General features: G+C 62.6%; 4 protein-coding genes and 1 long non-coding RNA gene across 14 annotated transcripts in view; 1 reads left to right on the forward strand and 4 right to left on the reverse strand.

The window, feature by feature from the left end:
* Positions 1 to 110: 110 nt before the first annotated feature.
* Positions 111 to 10,401, reverse strand: ATP8B2 (ATPase phospholipid transporting 8B2). 6 transcript variants are annotated; one of them, XM_051773150.1, is made up of 27 exons: positions 10,193 to 10,400; positions 9,218 to 9,276; positions 8,498 to 8,611; positions 8,224 to 8,322; positions 8,032 to 8,093; positions 7,844 to 7,916; positions 7,414 to 7,487; positions 7,184 to 7,263; positions 6,822 to 6,980; positions 6,656 to 6,744; positions 6,376 to 6,572; positions 5,490 to 5,698; positions 5,231 to 5,274; positions 4,990 to 5,155; positions 4,732 to 4,920; positions 4,424 to 4,539; positions 4,107 to 4,271; positions 3,916 to 4,027; positions 3,669 to 3,774; positions 3,398 to 3,542; positions 3,130 to 3,313; positions 2,717 to 2,940; positions 2,342 to 2,425; positions 1,915 to 2,160; positions 1,695 to 1,833; positions 1,475 to 1,605; positions 111 to 1,381 (listed from the first exon to the last, which is right to left on the reverse strand). In XM_051773150.1, exons 1-27 carry the CDS (start codon positions 10,221 to 10,223, stop codon positions 1,094 to 1,096), a joined length of 3,585 nt encoding a protein of 1,194 aa, XP_051629110.1. In that variant the 5' UTR covers positions 10,224 to 10,400; the 3' UTR covers positions 111 to 1,093. The 6 variants fall into 6 exon arrangements, with proteins under 6 accessions (XP_051629110.1, XP_051629109.1, XP_051629108.1 ...); XM_051773149.1 differs by lacking the exon at positions 10,193 to 10,400 and adding an exon at positions 9,977 to 10,099 and having other exon boundaries at positions 7,414 to 7,484; XM_051773148.1 differs by lacking the exon at positions 10,193 to 10,400 and adding an exon at positions 9,977 to 10,099.
* A 176-nt stretch (positions 10,402 to 10,577) lies between these two features.
* On the forward strand, positions 10,578 to 12,510 carry LOC127463587 (uncharacterized). The gene is made up of 3 exons (XR_007900889.1): positions 10,578 to 10,688; positions 10,817 to 10,891; positions 11,789 to 12,510. It is a non-coding gene; the product is annotated as an uncharacterized LOC127463587 (long non-coding RNA).
* LOC127463580 (aquaporin-10-like) lies at positions 10,665 to 13,049 on the reverse strand. 2 transcript variants are annotated; one of them, XM_051773229.1, is made up of 6 exons: positions 12,540 to 13,049; positions 11,766 to 11,892; positions 11,533 to 11,670; positions 11,327 to 11,445; positions 11,029 to 11,246; positions 10,665 to 10,958 (listed from the first exon to the last, which is right to left on the reverse strand). In XM_051773229.1, the coding sequence occupies exons 1-6, from the start codon at positions 12,642 to 12,644 to the stop codon at positions 10,670 to 10,672; spliced, it is 996 nt and encodes a 331-aa protein (XP_051629189.1). In that variant the 5' UTR covers positions 12,645 to 13,049; the 3' UTR covers positions 10,665 to 10,669. The 2 variants fall into 2 exon arrangements, with proteins under 2 accessions (XP_051629189.1, XP_051629188.1); XM_051773228.1 differs by having other exon boundaries at positions 11,327 to 11,670.
* A 135-nt stretch (positions 13,050 to 13,184) lies between these two features.
* Positions 13,185 to 15,008, reverse strand: LOC127463582 (HCLS1-associated protein X-1-like). Of its 2 annotated transcripts, none has more exons than XR_007900887.1 (8): positions 14,791 to 15,008; positions 14,519 to 14,721; positions 14,282 to 14,424; positions 14,100 to 14,145; positions 13,888 to 14,003; positions 13,687 to 13,818; positions 13,450 to 13,595; positions 13,185 to 13,321 (listed from the first exon to the last, which is right to left on the reverse strand). XR_007900887.1 is itself a non-coding variant. In XM_051773233.1 (8 exons), exons 1-7 carry the CDS (start codon positions 14,991 to 14,993, stop codon positions 13,477 to 13,479), a joined length of 981 nt encoding a protein of 326 aa, XP_051629193.1. In that variant the 5' UTR covers positions 14,994 to 15,008; the 3' UTR covers positions 13,185 to 13,321; positions 13,450 to 13,476. The 2 variants fall into 2 exon arrangements, 1 of the variants encoding a protein (XP_051629193.1); XM_051773233.1 differs by having other exon boundaries at positions 13,668 to 13,818.
* Positions 15,009 to 15,859: 851 nt separating this feature from the next.
* LOC127463565 (ubiquitin-associated protein 2-like) overlaps positions 15,860 to 16,779 on the reverse strand; it is a 28,382-nt gene continuing 27,462 nt past the window's right edge. For all 3 annotated transcript variants that reach the window (XM_051773163.1, XM_051773162.1, XM_051773161.1), the window contains one exon: positions 15,860 to 16,460. In XM_051773163.1, coding sequence (XP_051629123.1) covers positions 16,365 to 16,460 — 96 coding nt within the window. In that variant the 3' untranslated portion in view covers positions 15,860 to 16,364. The remainder of the gene's footprint in view (positions 16,461 to 16,779) is intronic.

Genomic DNA, 16,779 nt, shown 5'->3' on the forward strand with positions numbered 1-16,779 from the left:
GGGGGCGGGGACAGCGGCACCGGGGGGCGGACCGAGCCGCCACCGCCCCCTCCCATCCCCGGATCCCCTCCCCCGGTATTCCACCGGACACAGGACACGGCAGAAGCTGCTCAGAATATTATTTTCTTTTTTAAATAAATAAAAAAAAAAGCTGGCTTTTGGTTCTTTTTTTTCTCAGTGGAACCATAAAATGATACAATTCCGCCACACAGAAACGAGTAATAAATTATCCACCCCTCCACCGAAATAACCCCAAACAGCCCCTAAACCCCCTCCAGACCTCACCAACACCCGCCTCAACAGGCTCATCTTTGGTATTGCATCTCCGGGACCCCAACACCCTCGGAGACCCCTGGGGGATCCCCCAGTGCCCACCCACAGCCCAGGAGCGCTCAGTCCCGCGGGAGCTGGCAAGGAGGAGGGAGGAAGCAGAGGCCGAGGGTTGCGCAAGACCCCGCGTGGGAGTGAATCACGGCAGCCGCCAACACTCCAGTCCCTGTAGCACGGGAACGCTTCCCCTTTCCCACCCGGCACCCACCGTCCTGCTGTACCCCGAGGTGGAGGGACAAGGAGGGTGACCTTCCTCCCCTGCCCGTTCTCTCCTACCCAATTGGACAAGAAACAAGTTGCTCTGTAAACTCGGAGGGCTTTTCCTTCCTTTTTTTTTTTTTTTTTGGTTGCTATTTTTTTTTGGTTGCTATTTTTTTGTGGGTGTTTTTTCCCTTTGTTTATATAAAAAGAAGACACGTGGGTGAGGGATGGCGAGGGGGCCACAGGCCCTCCAGGCCCCTCCACCTCTGGCATGGATACATTCGTATGTGATGGGGCATTTGCACTCCGTGGAAGTGAATACTGACAGAGGAGTGAATGGGGGGTGAGGTCAGTCTGTCCATCCATCTGCCCCAGGGAGGGAAAGAGTATATTTTTTGGCTACAGTGTGATAGTCCAGACTCCTCCAAACCTCAGCATTGATGCCCACATGACCTGTGCTCCCACCATGGGACCCTCTCGACAAAGGGCTTTGCCCTCCCCAGAGTCAGGGGGAGAGGAAAGGGGGCCCTGGCTGCACTGGAGGGGATGTGACCCTCCACCCTCACACCTTGAGGGTCTTGTCAGCTGTGCCACTGGGACTGCTGGCACCGCTGCCCTCACTGCCCTTCTTCTTCCACAGGGTCTCGATCCAGCTGGTGCTGGGGCGGGAGGCAAAGCTAGAGAGCGCCAAGGAGCTGAGCCGCATGTTCTTGCCAGACATGATTAGCTCTCCGAATCCCTCCTGGTGGGAGAAGGCGTAGCCGGAGCGGCGTGAGCCCACACGCCCTGCGCGCCGCACGCACCGGTGCTGCGTCTTCTGCTTCTTCCGAACCAGCTGAGTGTAGCGCACCTGGGACACAGGGACAGGGTCAGGGACCTGTGGAGACATCTGGCCCCAGGGACAGGGCCCCACGTCCCCGTCCCCATGGCCACGCACTCTCACCGTGTCCGAGAGTTCAGGTTTCAGGTCCAGCTTGAGGAAGCGAAAGGCCACAACAGGCATGATGCAGACCACAGTGGTGAGGGCGATGGTCAGCCAGACTGTGGGCTGGGCTAGCGTGTTCTGTGCGTTGCCTGGGGGGGGAGCATGAGTCCAGCGAGAGCCAGGTTGGGGCAGCACCCGGCTGTGGTTGGGGGCACAGGGCAGCCCTCCAGGGACTCACCCACAAAGCGGAACTGGTTGGGGAACATTCGGAAGAGGCCGTCACTGTGCATGGTGAAGAGGATGGCGAAGTAGGTGGCCAGGCTACCCCAGATGAAGAAGTGGTTGATGGCTGTCCAGAATCCTGTGTCCAGCCCAATCTGGAGGGATGCAGGAGGAAGTAGGGCAAGGGGATGCCCAAGGTGCCCCAAGGGACTGGGGCTGAGCAGCCACATCCCTACCTGCACACTGACAACAATCACAAGGGAGGTGGCAACGGTGACGGCAAAGGACTGGTAGTCAGCCAGTTGGGCACCGTCGTCACGGGTGGCATCAGCGAAGACGCCGTAGGGGATGAAGAACATGAGGACAGATGTATAGATGCCCTGGGCGATGCAGATGAAGAACTCCCGCTTGTTGAAGAGCAGGTTCAGCTGCCCAGGCTCATAAAGCTTGGGGTACTCCATGCTCCGCTGCTCTGGTACATCCTGGGGGAACAGGACGCTCTGGGCACCTCCCTTTAGTCGCAGGCAGGCTACGGTCCACAGAGGGACAAGGACAGCCTGGCCTGGGCACCCAGGCAGCCCTTCTTCCCACAAGGGGGGCACAAAGGGGAGTGGGGCCAGCTCCTCACACACCCACAGACCCTCTCACTGCCCCCCACCATACCTGGTCAAAGACACCCATGGCAAGCACGGGCAGCGACGTGTAGACAATGTTGTACAGTGTGATGAAGTACTGGTCGTACACGGTCTGCATGGAACAGAGCGCTCAGGGGGGCATGATACCTGCCCACCCTGTGCCCCACCCAGCCCCAAAGTCCATGTGCCCACACCTGCAGGGACAGGAGAGCCGCCCCCAGCCCCCTGGAGTTGCCCACCCTGACATGGGCTCCTCGCACCCACTGCACGCTGGATCCTGGGCTGTGCCTGCTGGCTCAGGATGAGTCCCCAGGGGAGCTCAAGGATCAGGACCTGCTTTTGAGCCAAGGGGTCCCGCAGGCAAACCCTCTCCAGCTCTGAGTGTGAGAAGCCACCAACTCACCTGCGCCGAGAAGCCGCAGAAGAAGCCAAACCAGAAGTGGACCATGGTGAAGGCAAAGTTCTTGTAGAAGAAGTAGCAAAGGAACTTGCACATGCGCAGGTAGGACCAGCGCCCGTGCACCAGGAGAAGGCGCTGCAGGAACTTGAACTGGGAGAAGGAGTAGTCAGAGGCCAGCACGGCTTGGATGCCCTCCTGCCCGCTGATGCCCACCCCAATATGGGCAGCTGCAGAAGAAAGAGAGATTGGAGTGAGGAGGGGGCTGCCAGGAGCACAGGGTACAAGAGTGGCAACCCCAGCACAGGGACTGTGTTCCTTTGGGGCACAGAAGGGTGAGGACAGAGGCTGCCATAGGCCTCAGGGTGGTGCAAGGGGGGCCCTGTCCCTCCCATGGTCCCCCAGACCCCATGTCTTACTCTTGATCATGTTGACGTCATTGGCCCCATCACCAATGGCCAAGGTCACACCTTTCTTGTACTTCTTCACCAGCTCCACCACCTGGGCTTTCTGCAAGGGTGTGACACGGCAGCATATAACAGCCTTGCAGGCACACGCTGTCTCCAGGAATTCCACCTCCATGTCTGCCTCCAGTGCATGGGCCTGCAAGGAGAGCAGGGGACAGTGAGGTCACAGCCCGCAGCTGGGCACAGGGCCCTGTCCTGCCTGGTGCTCCCAGAGCCCTACCAGGCTGTGCCCATTGATGACCAGGGCATATTCGCCTGCAATGGCTTCCAGCACAGAAGTGAGCTTGGAGGAGGAGAGTTTCTCCTCGTAGGAGAAGCCATTGCCCACAGAGCGCGATGCATCCATCATTTTCTCTCGGGCTTTCCTGAGGAGAGAGGAGGGATAGGGGTCATGGGGCCCCGACTCAGGGCACTTTCATATCTCCAGCTCCCCCAGTTGTAGCTGTGCCCCACACTAGCCGCGTTTGTGTCCTCTGCCCCTCGACCCTCACCTGAGCTCCTCTCGCACCTCCAGCACAGTGTGGCCTGTGACCACGAACACCTCTGTCATGTCATCTGTCAGCATCTTGCAGGAGTAGCCAATGTTCACAGCTGTTTCTGGGGACAGGAAATCAGGGGCTGAACCAGGGTTGGCTCAGGAGAGAGTGTCCATCCCACCAGCCCCCAGGCAGGTGGGATCCAGCCCCTAAACGTCCTCATCTCCAGCCAGCCCCAGACCCTTCCCCAGCCATGCCTCACCCTGCTTGTCCCCCGTCAGCACCCAGATCTTGATGTTGGCCAGCGTCAGAATGGCGATGGTTTCAGGGACCCCCTGCTGCAGTTTGTCCTCAATGGCTGTTGCTCCGAGCAGCTGGGGGACCCAAACAGGCAGGAGGTAAACAGGGACTGCCCCCAGTCACCATTCACTCCTCAGTCCCCATCCCACCTACCATCATATCGTGCTCCACCTCGTCGTAGAGCCGAGCCAGGCAATCCTCACGGGCCTCAGAGGCACTGCCAGCCCAGCGCAGACGCTCAGACCAGTCCCTGTAGTAGCTCTCCTCCAGGTCTTTGTAAGCCAGCACCAGTGTCCGCAGCCCCTCGGCAGCATACTCCTGCAAGTGGTCAGATCTGGGAGGACTGGTAGACCCTGACGGTGTCCCCAGACCCTGACAGTGTTCCTAGGACAGGGCACAAGCATGGCTCGGTGCTCCTGGGCAGCCACTCTTCCCTCCCCACCCTGCCCCCAGGACCCTGCCCCACACACATTGAGGTGGTCGGCGGTGACGCTGGTCAGGTCCTGGTTGATGGGGTGCAGCCGCTCCAGAAGGATGGTGTCAGCGCCTTTGCAGTACAGCCGGATCTTGCCCTCAGGGCAGCGGACTACAGGGTGCAGGGGACAGGATGCCTGGCTTAGGGGTGAAGGAGCAGGTCCCGCTCTGACCCCCCAGCCATCACCCCACAGTCACATCCCCGTTAGCATGGGACTGGTCCCCCAGCACACCGCACCGAGCCCCGCACCACAACCCCACGCAGCCTTCCCAGTCCCTGTGCCACGCACACCCAGCACCTCACCGATGACAGACATGCGCTTGCGAATGTTGTTGAAGTCCAGGATGGCCAGCAGCTGGTAGGTGATGGCTTGACCCAGCTCGTGCACCGTGATGGTCTTGGGTGTGCGGAACCGGAACACGAAGCCAAAGTTTCTGGCAGCCGTGACCAGCGCTCCCTCGTCCGGGGACTGTGCCTTGTACAACAGCTCCCCTGGGGACAGCACGGGGATCAGTGCCAGTGTCCCACGCCCTACAGGGACAGGTCCTGCCCCATGCCCACCTTCGCTCTTCTCCTCGGACATGACAGTGTGGCAGAGCGAGAGCAGGCGGAAGAACTCGTGCACGTGGGGGTCTCCCAGCTTGACGGCTTCCAGCAGGCTGGGGTCCCAGAACTGGAACCGCGGGTCCGCCAGTGGGTTGAAGGAGAAGTTGACTGGCTCTGGCCTCTGGTGGGGGCAGGGACAGGGTTACTCCCCTGTGGCACGTGGCGTGGGCAGACACCAACCTGGTGGCATCCTCACCTCTCCCAGCTCCGCCTTGTGACCCAGCACATCCTGCACGTCACCTGTGAACCATGGTATTGAGTTAACCACGACAGGGACCCAACACTGCTGCCCCACCAGCAGGCACACCCACGGGGGCCACGGGACAGCAGTAGCCCCACAATGCTCCAGCTGAGCCCTCTTGTCCCCTGGCTGCCCCAAAAGGTCTGCAGGAGGGGAGTCAGTGCACCCCCACCCCCAGGGCAGCCCCAGCATGCTCCAAGCAACCAGCGCTCACCGTAGCTGTGCCCGTTCACAGAGCACTTGCTGAAGACCATGATGTTCTGGGTGAGGGTGCCAGTCTTGTCAGAGAAGATGTACTCCACCTGCCCCAGTTCCTCATTGAGGGTGGTGGTCCGGGCCTCAGCTGGTGTCCGGCGCTTGGCACAGTACATCTTCTTGTCCCAGTTGATGAAGTAGCTGTGCCCAAGCCGGATCACCTCCACGCTGTGAGGGGCACGGCCGGGTGTCACTGGGGCAGGGCAGCACACTGTGCTGAGCCAGTGACGGGCACACACAGCCCCATCCCAGACCCTCAGTGCTCGGGGCACCCCGGCACCCAGGGTGCCCTTCCCCAGGGTTGGCCCGCACCCGCTCCTACCAACAGCCACCGCCAAGACGGGGGCTGGCACCAAGGGGGCAGCCCATTGGGCTCCCCAGGCACCTCACATACCTACGCACCCCAAACACCCTCCCCAGCCCCCAGGGCAGACAGCAATGAGCTAGTGGGAGGGGTGGGGGTGACACGTTCTTACCTCGGGGCTAAGGGTGACAGAACCCATGCTGGGGAACGAAAAGAGAGAGAAATTAAAAGAGAGAGAGAAGGGGACTGTACAGGAGCCTGGGAGCTGTAGGAGGGCAGAGCAAAATAACCAGCGTGCAGCCAGGGTAGAGAGAGACGAGCAGCCAGACACACACAGCCGGGAGGACCCCGAGGGACCCGTGGGGTCTCAGGTCTTGGGGTGTCCCTGAAGGCAGACATGACCTGTCACCAAGACAGCAGCTCACACTCACCCTGCACACACAGCTCTGCTTGTGGGTCTCCATCCCTGTGTTCCCCCCCCCAGAGGGCACCCCTAATTCCTCACATACCCCCCAAACCAGCCCCTCGGCCCCTGCCCTACCTCACGTAGAGTGAGATGGGCACCACAGTGTTGAGGATGATGATGTAAGACCAGAAGGAGAGGAAGCCAGAGAAGAAGGCACTGTGCACCCCCTCGTCCCAGGGCAAGTAGATCTGGAAGCAGACGCCCACCTCGTGCTCCCAGATGGCATTGCCAATGGCCAGGATCACTCCCATGCACACCAGGAACCCAAAGATCTGGGGATAGGACAGGACAGGACAGGACATCAGAGCCCTGACTGGGCCAGAGCCAGGGCTCCCAAGATCTGCCTTCTGCATACCCAGAGCACCAGTGTGTTCATCAGCCGGTCAATGCTTGTCCGCTTAAATTTGGTCCGGCCACTGTTCTGCATCAGTTTTGTGTCGGGCCCTGGGGAGCAGGAAGGCATCAGGGGGGTCTCTTCCTCCCCTCTGTGCAGTGCAGCTGCAGCTGCTGCCTCAGCCTACCTGCGAAGATGACGAGGCCAAAGCACCACTCGGTGTTGCGCAGGACACAGCCTCGCAGCAGCATGTTCTGGTTGCTCAGGGGGTACTTGTTCTCCTTCCAGTACAGCGTCCCACCAAACTTGTCAAGCTTGTTGTTGGGGGATTCACAGACCACCTCGCCTGGGTGCAGGGGATGGCTCAGCTGGGCCTTGCCTTCTTCACATGGCCAGCTGCATCCAGTGCCCCAGCACCATCCCAGGTGCCCCAGAGATCTGCTTCAAGCCGCAGGACAACGCCGTGTGGCTGATCCTGGTTTCTCCAGGGTGGTGGAGGAAGGAACGTGGGGGCTGCCCCGTGGCAGAGGGCTGGTCGCGGGCACTCACCGTCAAAGCGAGCCAGCTTGCTGGTGTCCCCCAGCTCCGCGGTGACAGGTATGGCCTGGCGCACCTTCATGTTGGTCTCTCTGCAGGCAAGGAGGCACTACATTAGAGACAGCCTGGCAGGGAGGGCCTTGGCAGGTGCTGCCTGGCAGCTCCTACTCTGCCCACAGCCCACTCTCTCACTCCCAGCTGCTGCCTTCCCCCGGCCCTGCAAGGTGAGCAGGGGCACCCACCCGTCCAGCTCTGCAGTCTCTATGTAGCACAACCCATGGGGTTCGCTGCTGGAGAGAAGAAGTAGATCGGCCTGCTGGGAGAGATATGTGAAGGGCTGCACCGACACCAGGGCTCCACGACACCCTCCCCAGGGAAGCTCCTGGCCCCTGGATGTCAGCAGGGTCCCTGAAGCCTCTGCAAAGGCCGTCCCCAGCCCATCCCTTGCACCCAGGCCTGGCCATCATTGCCCCAAGCACCCAGATTCCCAGAGTTCAAACAAGGCTCTGACTCTCCAACCTAAACACAGCTTCCAGGATGAGGAGTCCCTGATGTCCCCACCCCAGGAGGTGATGGAGGAGCACAAAGACAAAGTGGGTGCAGCACCATGTCATTATGCAATCCCTATATGCCACCCAGCTGGGACCATCCTCATCTCAGGGCCGCACTCACCGCCACAAACTGGTTATTCTCCAACTTGATGATGTCTCCAACACGTACATTCATCCACTGCTCCTGCCGGAGGCTGTGCAGGGACAGTGGACTGGAATCAGGCAGGAGCCCTGCCCTGCCCACTGCCCTGTACCACATCCCGCAGGGCCCCGGACCCCTCCCCACTGCCCCATCCCTGTGACACTCACACTCCACCGATCAGCACCTGAGACTCCCGGTTGTTCACCTGGTTGTCGCTTTTATGGCGGAACTGGAAGTGGGGGGAAGAGACAGCAGCATCAGCTCCTTGGGGAGGGGCTCCTGTGCCCCCCCCCTTGCAAATGCCACGGCCCTGCACCCCCACACCAGGGTCCCAACCCCCTGTGAGGGAAATCACTCACATAGTCATCAGTGGCGTCTTTGACAGCTGTGATGGTTAAGACAAGAACCAAAGGCACGATGGTGGTGAACCAGGAGAGTGAAGAGATCTGTGGGATCAGCTGGGGACAGGGAGCAGGAATTACAGGAGAACTGGCCAGCCCCAGGCCCATGCCGCCCCTGCTCAAGGGTGCCAAACCTCCACTATTCCAAGGAGTGGGCGTGCCTGGAGCCCTCCTGGATGCCCAGGTAGGGAAGGAGAGTGTGAGGAGCTCTGCCTGCCCCCCCAGCACTCACCTGCAGGATGAGGAGGAAGAGGAAATAGGTGTTGGCTACTTCCTGGAACTGCTCAAAGAGGTTGACAGGCAGGAAGGTGACAATGTTGTACTTTGAGGTCTTGATGCAGTTGCTCTGGGGACGGATGGGGCAAGAAGGCAGTTCACAGGCTGTCGAGGCCCCATAACCCCCACCCTTGCTCTGGAAGGCAGGGCTGTGGCTCACTGTCCTCTTTGGGGGGCTCTGGGCAGCAGCCTGGACTCCCAGCTCCTGTCCCTGCACTACCTCTGGCACCTTCCTTGGGAAGCTGATTCCTCTGTCTTGGTCACCAGACAGGGCCCTGCCTCCTCCAGCAGTGCAATGCAAGGGTTACCCCAACCCAGACCCCCTGCATTCCTCTCTGCAACCAGCCTTGGAACAGCCAGGGATAACCTCCAGCTTTAGGAGGAGGCCAAGGTGAGCGCTGTCCCTCCCCCAGCACCTCTGGAAGCTGGTCCATAAGGGATGAGGGGCTGAACCCTTCACACAGAGCGCACTGTGTCCCCTAGCCCCACAGCTCCCTTGCCATTAATGTCATCAGCACAAATTTCTCAGGGACAAATATCTATTTTTTTTGTCATAACAATAGATATGCCATAACATATCTATTTTTTTGTCATGACCTGTGGGTGACTCAGGCCTCAGCCCCCCCAAACTTGCCCAAACACCCCTGGGAGGGGTTTCAGCTCCCCTCTCACTCACCGCATACTGGAACCTCTCGTTGTACTCCCGCGCGTTGGCTCGCACTCGCCGCTCCTCCTCTGCAACAGAGCGCCCCATCAGTCCTGTGCACCCTGAACACCCCCTGAACCCCGACCGGCCCTGCATTCTGACACCCCCTGCACCCCAACCCCCCTTTCACCCTGACACCCCCTGCACCCCAACCACCCCTGCACCCTGAGAGCCTGCCAAGCCAGTCCCAGAGACCCAGAACCCAGGGAACAGAGAAGCTTCCCAGCTGTGGCCTATGCCAGGACCTGTACTCCTGCACCTGCAGAATCCCAGTGCTGCTTATCTGTACTCCCCACCAGCAAAACCTGCACCCCCAGGCCCCCCAGGCCCGCACTCCTAGACCTCTGCTTATTTGCGTCCCCAGAGCCACAGATTCTGCACCCCCCCATGTCTTGTTTGTCTGCTCCTCCAGCTCGGCACCGCCGGGGTGCCAGACCCTTCCAGCCCTGCACCCCCAGGATGCATCTCTGCACCCCCAGCCCTGCTCATCTGCAACCCCACAACCTCAGTTTAGAACATCCAGATTCTGCACCCCTAGACCGCATCTCTGCTCTCCCAGACACCCAGACCTGCTCAGCTGCACCTCTGGATCCACAGCCCTGCACCCCTAGCCCCCCAGATTCCGCATCCCCAGACCTGCCCAGTCCTGCTTGGCCGCATCCCTGCACTCCCATCCCTGCACCCCCGGCCCCCACTTCTGCTCCTCCGCCGTGCCCACGCCGCACCCACCCGGCCCGCCGCGGACGCGGACCCGCGGCCACTTCTCGGGCATCTCCCGGGGCACCGTCATGGCCCGGCCCCGGCCCGGCCCGGCCCGCGCTGCCGCAGCCGGCCCGGGCCCACCCCGCCGCGTTACCGGGGCAACGGCCACACCGGGGCTTCCTGGGGCCCGATGGGCCCCGCCGCGGCCTCCCCGGGCCCCACCGCGCCCCCGGCCCCGCTCACCCGGGGCCCGGCGGGCCGCGCACCGCTCCATGTCCCGCGGCCCCGCAGCCCATGGGGAGCGGGCGGGCGGGCCGGGCCGGGCCGGGCCGGGGCCGGTTCCGCTGCCGCCGCCTCAGCTCCCCATGGCCGCGGCGGCGCCGGGCGGCGGCGGAAGTGCGGGGTGTGGGCGCGGGGGAGCGGCCGAGCGCGACCCCGGAGGGTCCCGGAGCTCAACCCCGCGGGTGCCCCGGCCGGCGGGGCGGCTCCGGGGGGGCCCGGGGAGCCGGGTGGGTCCCGGAGGGCCAGAGACAGCCACAAGGGATACCAGGGCGCAGTCCCGGGTCCCGGTGGGACACTCCCCCCACTACCAGCGTGTCACCCAGGCTGAGGTCTCTCTGCAGCCACGCCTGGCTGGCCTGCCCCCCGCGGGGGGCTTGGAGCCGCTGCCTCCCCCATACCCCTGCACACCCACGTCTAGAGACGAGATGCCGCATGACCTCAGGACTCGTTTAATAGTGTGAGGGGGATGGTAGTGGGGACCGTGCTGCTGCTGTGGGGTGGTGGGGGGTACCCGGTAGGCACTGTTCCCCCAGTGTCCTCCTTGGATGACACCCCAGCGTCTAGGTCAATGTTTTTGTTCTCCAGGACGATGGAGCCCTGCTCTTCCAGGGCATCGCCGTCCTCCTCCGGGTAATGGAAAGCCACGAAGAGCTGGTACAGGTATGTGCCCACGGCGGACCCTAGCAGCGGTGCCACCAGGGGCACCCACCACCACCCATTGCCCCTGCTGGAGAGGAGGCAGGGTGAGCAGGGGGTCACCTCTGCCACCCCCACCTCACCCCCTTCCCTCTACCTACCTGAAGACCTCCGGGCCCCAGCCTGCCAGGTAGGTGAAGAGCCGGGGCCCGATGTCCCGTGTGGGGTTCAGGGGGCAGCCGCAGTTGGCGCCCATGGCGACTTCGATGGAGAGCACCAGCATAGCTATGACCACTGGTTCTAGGCCCTTGGGGACACCCTTGTTGCGGTTGTCCATGACACCCATGACGCCTGTTAGCAGCACCCCCGTGCCAATCACCTGCAGGGTGACATGGCAGCTCAGCACCACGGGGACCGGCACCATTGGAGAGGGCTGGGGGAGCTGACGGTGGCACCCACCTGGTCCACGAAGCCGTTGGCGACAGACACGTAGTCAGCTGGGTAGGTGGCAAAGATGGAGGCAGTTTCCCGGGGGCCGGACACGGTAAGGGTGCCATTGCTGTAGTGCCAGATGGCATCTGTGGGGCAGAGGCAGAGCCTGTCTGTGAGCCTGGCCAGCCTGGCACCGCCGTGGGGTTCCCCAGCCCGGTGCTGCCCTCCCATACCATAGTAGAGGACGTAGACAGCTCCGGCAGATAGGAAAGATGCCAAGGCCTCCACGAGCACGAAGACGGGAAACTTCCACCAGGGGAACTGCTTCGTCAGGCACATGGCGAGGGTGAACGCCGGGTTCATGTGGGCCCCTACAACCAAGCAGGGAGAGGGGCTAAGAGGAAGGGGTCCTGGGGGACTCAGAGCTGGGGGATGGCAGGAGCTGGTACCCCCTCCTCAGCCTCACCTGAGATTCCCCCTCCTATGTAGATGCCCACCATGACAGCCAGGGCACCTGCCAAGTAGCTGGTGAGGATGTCCCCCTTTGTCTCTTCGCTGGTGACCCTCTGTGCGGCGCCGCCCAGGGTGATTGTCTGGAGAAGAGGGACGTGCCCATCTCAGCCCCACCAGCCCTGTGCTGAGACACCGCCTCCACTGACAGCACAGGGCAGCGAGGCGAGGGCTGTGCCGGTGCCGCCTCTGTGGTTTTGCTCCCCGTCCTTGGACATCGGACAGGCACTGGCAGGGAGGCGCTTACTGCTCTCACTTGTGGTTTTGACAGCAAAGCAATCAAATTATTAGCAATTAAGTGAACTGCTTCCCTGGGGAGGTGGTGGGGAAGAAGTGCTACGGCACAGCCATGGGGACACCATTTGCCATCGTGGGATGTAGCCCAAATGCCAGGAGCAGCTCCAGAGCCCCAACCTCTGCCTACTCCAAGGCAGGAGGAATTGTGGCACGTGCTGCCCGGTGCCACACCCTGATTGCAGCGGAGCCGCGGCACAGGGCGGGCCATGCCACGGGAACAGGGTCCAAGTGGAAGGACAGGCAGTGCTGAGTCGCACATTCGAGAGTGGCGCAGCGCCGAACACCCCCCACCCCAGCAAGGGGCAGGCAGTGGAGCCCTGGGACCCCTGGCACCTGCCAGCACCCCACCGTCAGCCCCATCCTACCCACATGACCCCCGCATCAGCCCTAGCCCCCCCGTTTGCCCCCCACAGCCAAGCCCAGCCCCGCTCACAATGAGGACAAAGGTGCAGAGCAGCTCAGCCAGGCATTCCCGTATCAGCTGGTTCCGAATTCGGAGCAGACGCCGGACCCTAGTCAAGAAGGAAGCAGAGCCCATGGTGCCAGCTTGGAAGGGGCAGCTGTGACAGCGGTGGCAGCAGTGACAGTAGTGCCTCGATCCCAATGGATTTTATGAGCTCTGGGGCCAGGTGGGTGATAATGTGTAGACTTTAAACCAATCAGGGCCACACCGAGGGAGACACCTGGCAGGGACCGGAGTCCCACGTGGGGCTGGGGAACCTTGGGACACCTCGTGACAATGCTGCACCTCAGTAGGGCCAGGTCAGATCCCCAACCAGCCACAGGGAGCCCTGACCTCACTCAGGTGAGTGGGCACAGGCGTTTCCCAGCCAGGAGCCCCCTTCTCCCACCACATCCTTGCCCAAGCTGCAGCTGCAGTCAGTGCTAATGAAGAGGCCCTGGCTCAGCACCAGGCAGTGAAATAGGAGAGGGAGGTGAGCAGGGAGCAGTGCAGGCACAGGAGTCTGGCAACCACCTGCATCCCTCAGGCAGCCCCCCAAGAGCCACCCTGGCAGCCAGGGCAAATCTGCTTCCAGACCCACGAGATTCCAGCCTGAAGGAGCAGAGCAGGTCACTGTTTAGCATAAATAGACTTTATTGCTCTGTACACGCACGCACATTTGGCCCCCCACGGGGGTTCCTGTGGCTCCACAGCACTCCTGAAGGAAGGCAGCCCCCAGGCCAGGTGCCAACTCCCAGGAGGATCTGATCCACCTACAACAAAACCAGGTGGTGAGAAGACGCTGCTGCCCAGTGTCCACTTCGACAGCCCCAGCCCCTGAGCCGTCCCCACGACCCTGGGGAGCCCCGGGGTCCATCGCCCCTGCACATGTCAGACGTACTGGGTGCTCAGCCAGGGCCGGGCACAGCTACCAGCTGGAGAACCAGTGTCGGAGGAAGCCGCTCAGGACAGAGGACGGGTCGCTCGGATTGGGAGGGCGAAGCTCGTCCCGCCGCGGCCACGAGTCTGCAAACTGCGCCAGCTCCCCTGGAGAGGCAGGGAGAGCCCCCTCAGCCGGGTGCCTCCCGCCCCTCGCGCCCTCCCCCGCCCCCCACTCACGGTCGTCCATGTTGAGCACCTCCTCCCGGTAGTCCTTGCCCTGCCCGTCCTCCTTGGTGGTGGCGATGAAGGCCTGGTCCCCCCTCCGGCGCGTCACCGTGGTCTCCCGGCGGCCCTGGCTGTCCTGCACGGTGCGACGCTCCTCCACTGCCTGCACGGAGTGCCGAGCCCTCAGAACCCCCGACCTCGACCCCCTTCAGGCACCCGCGGAGACACTCACCCCGTCAGGCAGAGTCACTTTGGTGACAGAGACGCTCTGGAAGTAGGAGCGGGACTTGGGCTCGTTGGGTCTCAGGATGGTCCCCAGCCCCGCGGAGAAAACCTGGGAGTCCAAGTCTGAGGGGAGATGTGACACGGTGGCCGCGTGTGTGGGGACACGCCCCGGCGGCCGCGGCAGCGCAGAGACCCCCGGGCCCCACTCCCAGCACACACCTTGGTCTTCCTTGAGGCCGGGAGGAGCCGGGCGAGCATCTTCCAGCTGCAAGGCAAAGCCACGCGCCGGTGACGCGGGAAGCAAACCCCAACACCAGGGCAACACCGCGACAAGCACCGAGCGGCACCAGCACGGTGCGACGGCTGCCACGGCGGAGGCGGACCCCAAACCCCTCACCCACCCCCAGGGAGGGTCTCCAGGGCCGGGCCGGGTTTCTGGCGCCCTCGGGGCCCGCCGGGGCCGCGCTGGCGGGGGGGCTGTCCGGATGTTTCAGCATCGAGTCCCGCAGCGGCCGCCCCTCGCCGGGGCCGGGCAGGGCGGGCGCTGCGGAGCAGGGGGAGGTCGGTCAGGCCGAGGGGCTCCGAGCGGCCCCCACAGCCCCGCTGAGCCGTGCCTCCCCCCCCCCCCCCGTGCCCACCGAAGAGCTGCGGGGGCCCGGCCCAGGCCCCCCCGAGGGCCCCCAGGAGCTCGCCCATGTCCCGGAACAGCTCCTCGAAGGTTCCGTGCGACGCGTCGGGACTGAATCCGAAGCCGAAGTCCTGTGGGGGCTGCGCCAGGCACGGGCCGTCATCCTCCTCCTCCTCGTCCCACGCCGCGCCGCCGAACAGCGGGTCCCGGGGCCTGCGGGAGCGCGGCACTGAGACACCGGGACGGGGGCTGTGCGGGCAGGGCCGGGCGAGCTTGCGGTACCTGCGCCGCCCCGGGAACCCGAAGAAGCCGCGAAAGGCGTCGTAGAAGCTCATCCCGCTCCCGGGCCCTCCCGGTGCCCCGGGCCCCGGGGTCGCGCGGCCGCAAAGCGCCGCGGCCGCAAAGTGCCGCCGGGTGTCGTGAGGCGCTTTGCGGGGCTGGTCCCGTGTCTCCCCGGCCGGGCCCGGGGGCAGCGGGGCTTCCATCCTGCACCCCTGGCGTCCTGCGGCCCTGCGCTGTGCCCCCAGCTGAGCTCCGCTGGCCCAGCCCGATGCCCTCCTGCTGCCCCACTAGGACCCACAGCACGGGGAGCTCCGGCTTTGCCTCGCCCCCCCTTCCCCCTCCGAGCCCTCGGCCCCTTAACCATGCAGCTCAGCAGCCACTGCCGGGACACCCGGGCCTTCCTGCCACCCTCGCGGTCCCACTGCCCTCCCCAGCGCCCGAGACTCCCCTCCGTGACAGCCGAGCCTGTCCCGAGCCCCTCCTGGGGACGTGGGGGCTGGGGTGGAGCCCCCAAGCTCCGGGAAGAGCAGTGGAAGGGAAAAAGTGGAAGGTGGGAATCTCGGGGAGAAGGACTCTGACCTTGTCCCTATGCTGGCATCCTGCTGCTGCCCAGAGCTGCAGCCGGGAAAAAAATCCACAAAACGAGGGGACAAAAAAACCCCACAAACCAGCAAGACAGTGGGGAGAGGTAGGGGAAGCGTTGCCACCCCCGCCCATCCAGGGCCTCCCACCCCCTGCACCAAAAATAGGGAACCAGGCTGAAAGGTGGAAAAAATACACACATCACTTTGTGATCTTTATTCTCTTCAGTAAATCCCTGCTTGGGACTGCAGCTGAAGGGACCAGGTGGAACCGAAAAATACAAGATCTGGACTGCATAGAAAAAAAAAAAAAAGAAAAAAACCCAACCCAAAAGCAGAAGATACTTACAGCGTGCAAGGGGAGCAGGACCTGCACTCAGGGCCCGTGAGGAGGGGGGGGCGCGCAGATGGAGAATGTAAAATACGGGGGGGGGGCTCTGTCAGACAGCAGTGGAGGGGGGAGGAAATGAGAGAACTAGAGGACGGCATGGGGTTTTTGTTTTTATATACAAGACACATTTATCCATTAAATTTAGAACACGGTACAAAAAAAACACTTCAACTAATTAATCTTACAATGCTGCTCATATCAATTACTGGTCTTATTCCTAATAATAAGGGGGTTTGCTGTAGGCGACTCGCAGCTTCCACTCCTTTGGATCTGAGAGGTTCTGGGGCAGCAGGAGGGGAGAGGGGACAGAAAGGAGTAAAAACCAAAAAAGGCCCCTACGGCAAACGGTTCAGATCTGAATGCAGAGAGAAAAAAAAAGGGAAAAAAAAAGAAAAAATACAAATTCTATATTACATACAACAGGAAAGTGGCTGAAGACAGACAACGCAGAGGCGCCTGCGGCCTGCCCTGCGGGGCCCTGCCGGGGTTGGGGGCCTGGGCGCTCCCCACCACAGGGCTCTCTCCTCCCTGGGATCCTTCAGCATCATCGGGGTAGCTGGGATTCTCTTCCGGAAGCAAAGTGGTGGTGGGGGGGCCCGGCCTCAGTTGGCACCCCAGCTGTAGCTGTTGTAGGCAGATTTGTTGGCCTGGGATTTCTGGGGGATGGAGCTGCCTTGGCTGCGCTGCCCGGAGCCGCTCTGCAGGAAGGGGCAGAAGGAGAAGCGGGTGGTGAGTGTGGGGGGGAACCGGCCCCAGCCCACTCTGCAGGACGATGCCTCAGCCCTGCCAGGCACTGCGGCCACGGCGGCTCCTCGGCATCCGCTGCTCCGCCTCCGCCCAGCCGAGCTCCCAGTGCTGGGGCACTGGGGCTGTCTTGTTTGTGCCCCAGCACCCTCCCTCTGCTCCATGCCTTCCTCCAGGGCAGCAGCACACAGGGCCAGGGGCAGCAGGGAGCAGGGAAGGGTCAGCACAGGAACGTGTGTGTCTGCACGTGGGGGTGTGTGTGTGTGTGCACAT

The sequence above is a fragment of the Manacus candei genome, unplaced genomic scaffold (assembly GCF_025592945.1).
Source record: "Manacus candei isolate 608988 ecotype Guabito, Panama unplaced genomic scaffold, ASM2559294v1 h1tg000166l, whole genome shotgun sequence".
Classification (NCBI taxonomy): Eukaryota; Metazoa; Chordata; class Aves; order Passeriformes; family Pipridae; genus Manacus; species Manacus candei.